This window comes from Theobroma cacao, chromosome 5, assembly GCF_000208745.1.
Source record: "Theobroma cacao cultivar B97-61/B2 chromosome 5, Criollo_cocoa_genome_V2, whole genome shotgun sequence".
NCBI classification, from domain to species: domain Eukaryota; kingdom Viridiplantae; phylum Streptophyta; class Magnoliopsida; order Malvales; family Malvaceae; genus Theobroma; species Theobroma cacao.
This window is the reverse complement of record NC_030854.1, coordinates 23,866,336-23,879,734: the sequence shown is the minus strand read 5'-3', so window position 1 is coordinate 23,879,734 and position 13,399 is coordinate 23,866,336. Positions and strand designations below refer to the sequence as shown.

The 13,399-nt window shown below is 34.5% G+C and overlaps 1 protein-coding gene across 3 annotated transcripts in view; it reads right to left on the bottom strand.

The window, feature by feature from the left end:
• LOC18598772 (nucleolar protein 10) overlaps positions 1 to 5,474 on the bottom strand; it is a 48,105-nt gene extending 42,631 nt beyond the window's left edge. The window contains exons 1-3 of one of the 3 annotated variants that reach the window (XM_018121391.1): positions 5,072 to 5,474; positions 4,798 to 4,889; positions 2,564 to 2,654 (exon numbers count right to left, since the gene is read on the bottom strand). In XM_018121391.1, the coding sequence (XP_017976880.1) occupies positions 2,564 to 2,653 (90 nt within the window). In that variant the 5' untranslated portion in view covers position 2,654; positions 4,798 to 4,889; positions 5,072 to 5,474. The remainder of the gene's footprint in view (positions 1 to 2,563; positions 2,655 to 4,797; positions 4,890 to 5,071) is intronic. The other 2 variants (XM_018121390.1, XM_018121392.1) reach the window with 2 other exon arrangements.

The window sequence follows — 13,399 nt, the reverse complement described above, 5'->3', positions numbered from 1 at the left end:
AAAATACTGACCGTTATACGATTGCGACGCTCAGCCTCCAGTTTTTCTTGTTTTCGTTATTCTATGTAAGTTTCATATGCAAAAGGATCTGCAAATGCTTTTGCCTGCAAATATATGTAAAAGATACAGATTAAACAGCAAAAAAGTGAACGATGCAGTAAAAGATAACTACACTAAGCATAAAAACCATGATTTGTGCAGCTAATATCAAAATCAACACCAAACATTCCCTTTTCTCTTTCCTGAATTTGGTCTGGCAATTCTGATCTCATTTGTGCTTTGTGCATCTTATTTTCTGTGCTTCGCAATATTTCATGTTTCACACCCAACCACACACATTTCCCAGCAGATGGCACAAATGCAACTTTATATTGAGTTTTGTAAACTGCATAATATCCTTAACAAAAACAAAAATTAAATAGAAAAAGCAGTCTCACCTTCTTGTACAACCGATAGTCAATAAAGAACCCATGCATGTACGCTCGCAGAAGATTGGTCCCAATTAGATTTGTCAGATTCAATTTCTCAAGTTCCTCTTTTGTCAGAAATTTATAATTGTCATATATGCTTGTTTGTCCACCCTCCTCAAGCTCTTCCTGTAAATATATGCAAAGTAAGCATCAGCATTATATCTCCAGATCCCAAATACAGCACATCTAACTAAACAACAGAATGAAATAAGGATATGTCTTAAAAACACACCGTTAGAGATTCCAACGAAGAACACCACTTAGGAACAGATCCCAGAGCAGGAATGAAATAAGCAGGTATCTGGGTGCTATCCAAAGCCAGTAGCATCAGCCCACTATCATTGAACACACAGATATCATTGATAGCCCCAGCTGTTGGTTCAATGCTAGTCATACCTTCTCCCTTGACAAAGGAAAAATCACTCAAAGGTTAGATACAAGCTTTGACATTGACGCAGAGACAGTACTCTACCACTACTAAGGTACAATATTACACACCATAAACACATATCACATGAATATGGTTGTACATGAACATGCTTTTGTACAACATCGTGTGTACAATGAATTCATACACATGTTACGTCCTCAAAAGAAAACGAATTCATATGCATCTATGTAGAAAACTATCCAATATGCATATAAGTAGGCCTGTGTGCATGCATTATTGGATGGATATAACAGTTCCATAGAACACTGATATACCTTTAATAACTGAAATACAATAATGATGATGATACTGAAAATGACTGACAATGATGATCTGAAGAATTGTATGCTAATATGAGGGATTCTTTTTTATTTTTTTGTGTACATATGATCTTCAGCTATACAATGAGAGGTAGCCCCCTCGCATCTCGTAAATCCCAACGCATCCATCCCATGATTTTTACCCAAGACCTCCAAGACGGAGTTCCAAGTTCTAATTGCCGAGGGACTCGTGGGGATGTTAATGAAAGTTCAATTTTTAATCAAGGGCACTTAAGTTCAGTGAGCTGCCTAACAATTTTACAAACATAACTGAACAAAAAAATATTAATTTCAAGAGGATACTACTTATAATTAGCTAGTTCTTTTACAAAGAGTCTAAAAATTTGATTTCATTTTCATTAACATGCTATAATCGCTCAATAAAGCTTGTATCTAACTACACTGTGCATGAATCAAACTTCCATAGGAGGAGACATCACAAAAGTATCAATCAAATTGTACCATCTAAATGATAAAATATGAACAAATATCAATATGACACAATATTACAGATTAAAAAAATATCTTCCCTTAATATTAAAAATAGTACATGTAGGTTCAAAACAAAGCATGTGAAACAAAGATCCTCTGTCCAAACTTGAAACCCGGTAAACAATCTCATCACCTTTTAGAAAACATCGACAAACAGAAAGTTTTGAACATACAGAAACACACATGAAAAGGCATAGACATTGTATTTGTGCGTATATGTAGATGAGATATTAAATTCCTAAGGAATGGGGCTGGTGACCGAACTCTCTCAGGGTATTTTACTTATATGCAAGAACAGTATAACAGGAAGGATAAAAAAATCCTATCATTTGAAAAAAAAAAAACATGAACAAACAGAAAGTTCTGAAACATATGCAAACACACAAGAACACGCATAGACATCGTAAATGTGTGCATATTTTGATAACATTAAATTCCTGAAAACGAGGAGGGTGACCTTAATCTCTTAGGATCCCCTAGTTAAACACAAAGACGAGAACAGTACAACAGGGAGGATACTTACCGTCTCAGGATCCCATATTTTAACAATATGACAATCTGTAGTAATTAATTTTGGTCACTCAAAGTTTAGAGTGCTGTGCCACTTAATATCCAATATTGGTTTACCATACCTGCATAACAATGACAGTTTTATGTTCAACAGACAACAAATTTGAACTCAGAGGCTAAATTAAAAGTGACTAGATGTGCAACATTATTCTTGAATCTTTTTCAGGTTGTTGTGCTTGTGTCGCAAATCAGAAGTTGATGGAAATCTCCATATGTCTCATAAGGGCTAAAAGAGAGAATAAAAAGAATCCACCACTCATTAAACAATCTCAATGAATTACCTGTTCTAAATTAATTCTGTATAGATCTGGAGATGATGCAGCACAAAGCAGGTCACAAGACCAGCAATCATATGCAATATCCCTTCCCATCCTGTCAAACATCAGATGGACAAGACAACGTTAATCAAAACTTGTATAATTTGTTAATTAGTCAGTCCATTTCAGGCACTGCAAAGGTCAAAGCAAATACACAAACATCTGGACAACAATTAGCCACAACATCTTCCGCAAAGATAACAAGTATAGACAAACATACAAGGTCAAAGAAGATACATATATCCTAAACAACAAATAACCACAACTTCTTCCATAAGGATAATGACTGTAAAAGTATATAAAGGAAGAAAATGAAATCATGGGAGACCATTTGGGTAGTATTAATTCAACTTCTTCTGCAAGGATAACAAGTATAGACAAACATACAAGGCCAAAGAAGATACATATATCCTAAACAACAAATAACCACAACTTCTTCCATAAGATAATGAGTGTAAAAGTATAAAAAAGAAGAAAATAAAATTATGGGAGACCCTTTTGGGTAGCATTAATTCAATTTCTTATTCAGGAATCATTATTGAAAGAGATTGAGCAAACAAAACCGTATGTACATTAAAGAGGTAAATTGCACAAGCAGTACTTAACCTTTTAAGTTGGTCACATTTGATCCCTAACCTTTAGATTGTTCCAATTGAAATCTTCAACCTTATTATGTTTGCAATTTTGATTCTGTCAATTTGGTCTATCAAGACCAATGGACATTTCAGTCATGACATGTCAAAACCAGCTTGGTCTATGAAGACCAAAAATAAAGAAAAGACATGACACATCAAAACCTAAATGACAATTTTTATTTCTTTTTCTTATTCTTTATTTCTTCCTTTTCATTTTTATTTTTCCTTTCTTTTTCTCTTTCCTTCCCACTGGTAAAGAAGGAGACATCGAGGACAGATTCAATTACAAAAAAATTTTTGTCAAATAAACATAAAGTGGCAATAGTGACATCCTTAGAATTGGAATTCCAACAAGTAATGGCAAGAGCTAATTATAAAATCTATTAATCACTAAAATTCAACCATCCATCTAGAATGACCAGGTGTGCGTGCAATATATGATACGTAACACTGGATTTGACCCCAAAAACAAACAGAGCAAAAGCAAAAATTAAAGCACTAGGAAACCTTGGAATCCGCAGACTGTAGTGCTCTCCATATTTTGCATGTAGATTAACAGAACGATCAGCACATAAGAATGCAAGTTTTGAATAGTCATCAGCCAATACCTATAGATATAGAAAAACACTAAATCATTATAGTACCACATAGCACGAGAAATTTGTAAACATAAATTAAATGTTCTTATGAGTTTCAGCACTTAAAATTTTGAAAAAAGGAACCCACTGAAACTCGGGAAAAGAGAGAAAGAACAGAGAGAGAGAGAGAGAGAGAGAAAGCAACAGAAATATGTTGTGTTTATATGAAGCACCGAGGCTTAAACCATATATAAAAAGATCAATAAAAAATTTGAAGGAAAACAATTTGATTAACAAGATAACGAAGGTGGAAAAGTGGTTTAAACACTGAATTATGACAACTTATATAAAAGTACACAATTGCCCAGAAAATCTTATACTCCTTCCATCCATATTTCTTGTCCTACCAAAATTGCGAAGAAAACCTAATACTCCTACCAAAAGTGCCAAAGAAGATTTTACCCTTTGTAATCTGAAAATGGTTCACACCACCAAAGGGTCAGAATCAAATGCCTTATCATGGATAGATTTGTAAAGTTAATGACTATTATTCCTCAAATTTTTAGAACAAATAGTTATTTCGAAAAGGCTTAGTTGATTGTTGTTTTTGAAGACACAATTGTTATTGCAGTTCCAAAGAAACATCATAAAAAGCAAAGAGGACACTTACATTGGAATCAAGGGTGTATCTAAATTAAATAAGGAACAAAGAGGAGACTGGGGGAGAGAGGAAGAAAATTCTTACAGAAGTTTGAAAGAACAATGTAGTCAAAAAAATTAGCAGCAAAAGGTATTATCTGCCCTCACATAATAAAAAGGTTAGGTTATTGGATTTTCTCATATAAAATCGAAGATTCATTGTTTTTCTTTTCACAATTCTTCAAAATTTTGAAATCAACAATAGTCACATGTGCAACAAATCCACTAGCCAACACTTTAAATTACTGTATCATTAGTGATAGCCTTTTTAAAACGTATAAAATACCTGAAAATCAATTATTTCGGATTCCAAGTGCCTCTCAAACTTCATAGAAAATTGTCTAAGCTCATATACTTTCACTTGTGGAGGATATATACCTGAATGGTGAGAGCCAAATATGTAAAGAGAAAACGTCATAAAACATCATTCAACAAAACAAATATGGTATATAGTAGCACTGAAACCCGCTAAATGTAAAAAGCCTGAATAACTTAAATGACCAAAGACGACCAACTAGGGTTTAGGGTTTTAGGTGTGATTTTAAAAAGGTTGCTCTTACTTTTGTCCTTGCGGAGAGATCGCTGCTTCTTAAGAGAGAGCCAGGCAGCTACGGAGCGCAGGTGGGAAGATATTGTATACATTTTCACCCCGTTTATAGAGACGGACTTCATTTTTCCACCATGGTTCGCCATGTTTTTTCTTCTCCCCTTTCTATGCTACTAGCAGAAAGACGAGTAATTTGCAAGTAGCAAAAGGCAACCGCGGCAGAAGCAGGAGGTTTTGATGGTTTTCACACGACTAAAAAGAAGAGAAAAAATTGGAGGAAATTCTAGGCTCTTGCGCTGCGGGTGGCGGCAAGGAGGGGAAGCAGAAGAGAATAAAAATATTTACTATCTGAGCTTCAATTCTCCAAATTGGGTTAAAGAAGACAACCTCGATAGAAAAACTCTTATTGGGATTTTTTATCTCGCCTGGGTGGGTGACAGCGACTTCGAAATTAATCAGACAAATGATTTATATTTTGATGGAACAAAACAATTCAAAATGATGATTTAAAATTTTAAATGGAAAATTTCTTCTTCTCTCTATCAAAGAATAACTATATTTTTCATTGAATATGTAAAATGCTAATTTTATGAAAAATTTGTAACTAAATGAAAAATCATGAAAATTATTGCATCTAAATATTGAATTGAATGATAGACATGTGAATGTCAGGAGTTAAAAATATAAATTCGAATTTCAGTTTTTAAAGGACGGAAATTATTGAACAAGTAGAATAGAAAAATCTAAAGACTTAGCTGAATAGGCTCTTGAACACTCTAAAACACTAAATAGATGTTCAAGAAAACAGAATAACAAAGTCAGGGATAATAGACTATCACAAAGTTTACAATGGTTCGCCAAAAATTCAGCTGAGAAGCAGTAAGCGAAATTCAGTCACTGCCTTCCAAATATGATAATGGTTGAGCTTTTCTCCCAGATGATCATGAACGAGAAAATGAGGTAAAAAGCGAATTCAGGATGAACAGAGGTATCTAATGAACTAGTGATATAAGAAAAGTAAATGTTGTTAACGGGTGTCCCACACTGGAAAGAAAACAGTGCTCCCCACGGTTTATACAGTGCACAAAAGAAATGACCAAAGAAGCCATATTCACAGGTAGCACGTGCAAAGCTATCAACTCGTGGTTATTTAAAATCTTTGATCCGGCACTTGGGCACTTGGGGCACTTGGTTTCTAAATCTAACAACCAAAGAGATTTTTCCTACACTATTAAATTGCTTTTATTATTGTTCAATCGAATTTTAATATTTTCATTCTAAATCAAATACTTCTTTTATTATTAACAATTAACTAAGCATCATCAATCAATGTGAAAACCATTTTTTCCGCAGTTAAAGCGTGCTTTGGCGAGAGTAGTACTAGGATGGGTGACCTCCTGAGAAGTCCTCGTGTTGCACCCCATCAGAACTCAGCAGTTAAGCGTGTTTGGGCGAGAGTAGTACTATGATGGGTGACCTCCTGGGAAGTCCTCGTGTCGCACCCCTTTTTTCCGCCGGCTTTTGGATTGTCTTAGGCTCGGCGGCGGGGAGTGGGGAGGGGTCTTGTNATATATATATATATATATATATATATATATATAAACTTATAAATAAAAAGCTTTTACTTAATTAAGTGTAATGCATAAAATAACAAGAATGTATCTCATAACTAATTGTTTTTTCTATAGAGCATACATCAATTCCAACACGATCATACTAGCATTATGCACTGGATTGTAAAAAACTGCATAGTTGAGCATGTTTGACCAAAAGTAATACTAGGACAGGTTATCTCTTGGGAAGTCCTCGTATTGCATATTTTTTTCATTTTATTTTTCCTCTAGGCCATTCACTTAATCGATTCTCTTATTTTTTATCATCCTACATTCACTTGCGCAAAAGCTAACCTTAAAGTATTAGAAATTTCACACTTGGGGATCTAGGTCTCGTTAATGGTGACTTGGAGGGGCGAAGGAAACTAAGGCCTTTATTTATTATTGGCACATGACATGATAGGTGTGAGACCTTGACCTTTATAAACTCGTAGATAGAAGTACACGCGATATCCCTGATCAGGGGTAATTTCGTCATTTTCTTAGTAAGCCCATAAAAGTAAGATTTTAAACAATATTATGGCCTAAGTAGGCCTAAGGCATAAATGAATGATGAAAATATGGGTAAAATGACAAGAAAACAAAAATTTTGATGATTTTCACGATAGGGGCAAAATGGTCATTTTTCACCTCGAGTTAGAATTTTTAAGTTTTTATGAACCCGAGCATTTCTAAACCATTATGGACCTTGTCCTAGTATCAAAAGAGTAAAAAGATTGCATAAAGGATTGGAAAAGAACAAGCTAATTTGTGGAGGGGCATTTTCGTAATTTAAGTGAAGTGGATAAGCATATGCTATAAATATCTTGTTCTTCCAGCAACTTCGTCATTCTCCAGCAGCTTTTCTCCTTCTTCTTCCTCTCATCTCACGTTGCTTTCATCCCCCATGAAAGTTTGATAAGAAAGCTCCATAACCTTCCTCAAATAGCTCCAAATTTCATGCTTTTGGTGCACCCTTTCCATAAACCCTTGTGCTCTTCCACTCTCTCTCCTTAAAACCCTTGAAAAAAAAATCTTATTTTCATACTCTCTCTCACTAGTTAGGTGTTTTAGAGAGAGAAAGAGGAAGCTTCAAAAATAGCTTGAAAGTTTTGAAAAGAATTTCAAATACAAGCTACCAAGGTGAGTAGTACACTAGAATTGAGTTTTAGTGTTGAGAATGATTAGTGTTTAGATTTGGGGGTGAATTGGTAGTGGGGTTGTTCATTCATTTTAGAGTGATAAGGGTAGTGAGAATAAATAGCCATTTAAATGGCCATTGAAAGCTAGCTAAGAGAAAGCTTTTAGAATTTATAAGTATGTGGCTTGAATTAATGGTGATGCTAATGTGATAATAGTTTCCAACGTAGCCCCATCGCCCCATTTGGACAATTAGAGAAATAGAGTCAACAAAAGGTTCAACAAGATACAAGTGAATAGACTTGCATTTCAAAATTATTTTGGAAACTTATTTGCACAATATACTTGAATGATTTATCCAACTTTCCTTAAAAACTAGTGCTTTGGGAACAAGCCTTTGATAAATTAATTTTATGTTGTGACATGCGGTTGTTATGGATTCATGTACTACTACATTATGTTGGTATATATATAGGTATATATATGTTATGCATGGTGGTTCATATTGTGTGATGATTATAACCGTGTGTGTGCACGATGTGTGGGAATGCACATGCCGGTAATGGTGGTGGTGACGGAGATGGACGATGATAGTGCCCGTGTGCACGATGTGGGGGGATGTACACAATGGCACTGATTGTGCACGATGTGAGGGATGCACATAATGACTCCGGCTATGTGCACGATTTGAGGGGATGCACATGAGCTGGATGTGATGATAGTGGTATTGGTATTTATCCACGTATGTATACGTATATATGTTTAGAGAGTGAAAACTCATGTATATGGTTTATGGTTGAAATGTATATGAATTTGGCATGTTGAACTTTGGAAACCTTTATGTGTTTTATGTTAATTTTGTCATTCCAGTAGGATGGCTTTTTCTTGAAAGGAAGGAAAATTTTTCTCACTGCTCTATTTCTCGCTGCGACGAGAATGAATCTTGCTGCAACGAGAAACTCTCGAGTTGGAGGGGTAAGGCTGGCCTAGAATCTCGCTGCAGCGAGAATGTTACTGTAGCTTCTCGCTGCAGTGAGAAACTTTCTATTTTGTGACCAAAAAATTTCGCTGTAGCGAGATTCAGCGAAAAACTTTTTGTTTTGCTCCTCATTTGATTCGGTTGCTACCCTATTTTCCATTTCTTTGATATCATAGTTGAGCATGGACTTCCAACATTAAGGAATAAATGAATTAAGTTTAAAATGAGGAGGTTTAGTGAGAAACCCTCGACTAGATGATAATTTAAGTCAAGTGTCGCTGTAGCGGAAAGGCATTCTCGCTGTAGGACTCGTCGTTTATTTAACTTGATTCGCATGAATGCTATTAAAGTTTTCACTTTCCAAATCCTTTGTTGAGCATGAACCTTTTTCATAAAGTGATTTACTCATGTGGGGTTTACATGAGTGGTTTAATAAAAACTAAAATAAATTGCATTGTTGTGAAAAATGAATACATCATGATTTTGTTAAACATTCCTTATGGTATGCTTGTTCCCTTCTTGTTCACTTACTGGGTTTATACTCACCGTTTTCAACTTCATGTTTTTAAATCACGAGACAGCTGGTAACTAGGTCGAGGTGTCTTCGTATATATTCGACCCTTGGTAGGTGTCTTGGCATTCAGCAGCTGTACATTCATCCGAGTCTCTCCGTTGGAAGTCGAGTACTCTTTTGTTGTATATAGACAAAACGATGTAAATTATTAAATTATATGTTTAGACCATATATGTACACTTTGATTGGTATGCCACTATGGGTTGGCAAATGTTGGGTATTATTTTGATCCAAAGTTATAAAATGTGACTTAGCAACTTTTGATGGAAAGGTGAACAGTTCATAGTAATAGCTTGCTTGGGTTTAGTGGGCTACGTCCATTGGACCCATGCACCGGTCATGGCCCGAAATTTGGGTCGTGACAATAGGCATGATCATACCAACACTAATGCATCGGATTCAATCTTAACTTTATATTCTGATGCACTTGGACAAGTGTAGTATAAAGATATGTGACATCTTAAGCAGTCTTTATGTTGCACCTTTTTTCTTTTTTTATTTTCCTCTAGGCTATTTGCTTGTTGGTTTTCTTATTTTCTAATAACCGAACTCTCGTTCATGCACAAGCTAGTCTAAGGATGTTGGAAACTCATGTCAAAGGGTGTGGACTCGATAAGTAGCAAGAGCTAACCTTGGTAGGGCTTGGAAGAGGTAAAGGCAACAAGAACCCTTATGCATTTTTGGTGCTGCACATTTTATTATGCTTCCTTGTTTACACAACTATTTTTTTATTTTAACTAAAAATTTTTGTTAAAAATGTTTTTTGACTTTTTCATATCATTAGTAGTATTTATACTTTCTTATTAATCTAATAATATTCATATTGCATATTTTTCTTAATTTTTTTCTTTCTCTATCCCTAACATCATTATTTTCCTTTTATAATTATTCATTTACCAGATCAAATTTCAATACCTAATGTTTCATTTTAGAAGATATTTATTTAAATAATACAATTATATATATTATCATTGTCACAGCCCAATAGGCATAGCCCACTAAGCCCAAGCAAGCCTATTTATACAATTCTGATCATCATTCCCAACCATCATTTCTAAAATCTCATATTGTAATTCTCAACTAAAAATATTTCAAAAATATTTTATAGTGACCCAATACTCACCATTTTATTATGTCAAAATAATGTCATCCGTTTGCCAACTCATAGTGGCATCAGTAATTAAATATACATATTTGACTTATAACATGTATCCTAACTGATTACATTACATATACATGTTCACAGGTAACAGACTCGTGACCGTCAACGGAGTGACCATGGGTGAAGGTACAATTACTGAGATGCCATAGTACCTACCAAGAGGACAAGCATACGTAGACACTTAATCTAGGTCCCAACTACCTTCGAATATGAAAACATGAAGTTTAAAGACGTGAGTATAAAACTCAATGAGTGAACATAAGAAGGGAATAAACAATCGATAAAGAGGATTTCGAAATCATGATGCACTTGTTTTAAAAACAATACAATTGATTTAATTTCTTACTAAAAACACATCATTTCAAACTTTGATTAATAACCTCATAGTGTTGGAAAAACCCATGATCAATCCATGAAGTTAAATGAGTGAAAAATATGTCAAAATCAAGCAAGGTAGTAAGCATGATAGCAAGTTTCTCGCTGCAGCGAGAAACAATCTTAGTTTGCAGATGTTTCAGTTTTTCAAGCATATCTCCCACTACAAAAGTCTAATTGATCTGATGTTTTAATCATTAGAAAGCTAAGAGGTAGGGCTACAACTTTTATGTTTACTATTTTTCCCAATTCGAACAGAAAGAATGTCAAAATCTTTATTAAATTAAAAGTACTGCACTAGAACTTGAAAGTTTCTCGCTACAGCGAGAATTAGGCCTGTGTGACCCCCAAAATCAAGAGTTTCTCGCTGCAGCGAAAATGAATCTCGCTACAGCGAGAAATAGAGCATTTTAAGTGAAATAGGTCTTGTTACATCAAAAGCCATTTACTTGTTGAAATGAAAAGCAATTTGGGAGCAATTAACAATGCCAACACACAACACAATCACAATTATTTTTATAAACTTTCTATAACACATATATATTTGTATATACATATATCAACAAGTACACCACCCCACTTCATTCATCGTCATGTGCACTCCTTACTCGCACATAGCCAGGTCATCATCATCAGCTCATGTGCACTCCTTACTCGCACGTAGTTGGGTCATCATCAACTTATGCGCACTCCCTACTCACACATAGCTAGGTCATCATCATCAGCTCATGTGCACTCCCTACTTGCACATAATTGGGTCATCATCGACTTATGCACACTCCTTACTCGCACATGGCCGGGTCATCATCATCATACAACATTATTCATCAATGCACAACACATATTCATATATATACATACCAACATAATATAGGAGCACATGGATTCATCTTTTTACACATTTCACATTTTCACAACATCAAAACATTTTATCAAAGGCTTGTTCCCATGCATAATTTAATGAAAACCAAATAAAATCATTTAAATGCTTCATCCAACACATACGTATTTTCTAAAAACACTTTGATGGAAGTTCACTCACTGGTCTTGTTGATTCTTTTGCTTGACTCTAACCTCAACTAATGCTCCAAATGGACATGTGAGGCCTTGTTGGAACCTTAGTGGTTTTTGTAGTTGAATTCTCTTTCAAAATTCTTCAAGCTATTATGGAAGTTCCCTCTTCCTCTCTCTAAAACACCTAGCTAGTGAGAGGAAGTATGGAAGTAAGACTTTTCAAGGGTTTTAAAGTGAGGGAGTGAAAGAGCACAAAGTTTCAATGAAAAAGTGCACAAAAGCATAAAAATTGGAGCTAGAGAGAGAGAGTTATGGAAGTTGCAAAGCAAGCTTCCATGGAGGATAAAAGGAACATGAAATGGGAGGAAGAAGAAGAAGAAGCTGCTGGAAATCTACTGGAGCTTTAGATATTTATATCTAAAGTTTATCCAATTCTCATGTAATTTACCAAAATGCTCTCCATAAGGTGACTTTGTCTTATTATTTCCTTTGGTTCAACTTTTTACTCTTTAGACACTGAGACAAAGTCCATGATGGTCTAGAAATACTTAGGTTCACGAAAACATAAAAATTTAGACCCGATATGCAAAATGACCATTTTGCCCCTACCTTGAAAATTATCATTATTTTTATCTTCTTCATTTATTTACCATCATAAGCATCATTCATTTACCATCATAAACATCATTCATTCATTCATTCCTTAAGTTTATTTAGACCTTAATAGTATAAAAAAAACCCACTCATAGGAGCCCACCAAGAGAAATTACGAAATTACCCCTAGTTCGCATTATCGCATCTACTTCTAGTTACGTGTCTATAGAGATCGAGATTTCACAGGTTCACTTCTGAATTACCCTTTTTAACTCGGTAATTAACCTCAATTGGCATACGTAAACTTTATTATCCACCGTATCAAAATACGGGGTACTACAGTCATTTTAAATCGATGCATTCTAAAATGACTTTGTTTCAAAATTTCTCATCCAAACCACACTTAGTACCACATTCTTATTTAATTAATTGATCAAATATTTATAATTTTACGAACTAAAGAAAAATGTTACGAACTTATGAATTTTACTGTATACTAAAAATTTTTTGTAAATGTGAAAGGGAGTGGGGAAGAGGGAATATAAATTTTAGGTGGGATCCAAGTAGAGTTTTACCATTCTTTAATTTATAAAAGGAAAACTAATGTTAAGTAGAGGTGGAAAACGAGTCAGGTTGGATAAGTCATTTTCTAGTTTGGGTAATATAAGGTCAAGTCATATTGGGTTTGGATCTCAATAAAGTTGAATCATTTTGGATTCGGAGTGTTTTGGGCTTGATTATCTTCAATTTGGATTGTCTGGAGCTTCGATCATTTCGTAAATAAAGTTGTTTTGAGTTTTGGATTAAGTTTGGGTTCAAATTTGAATAAAACTGATAATTAAATTTTATATATTGTAAAAATTTATTCTCTTATAAATATATATATATATATATATATATATATATATATA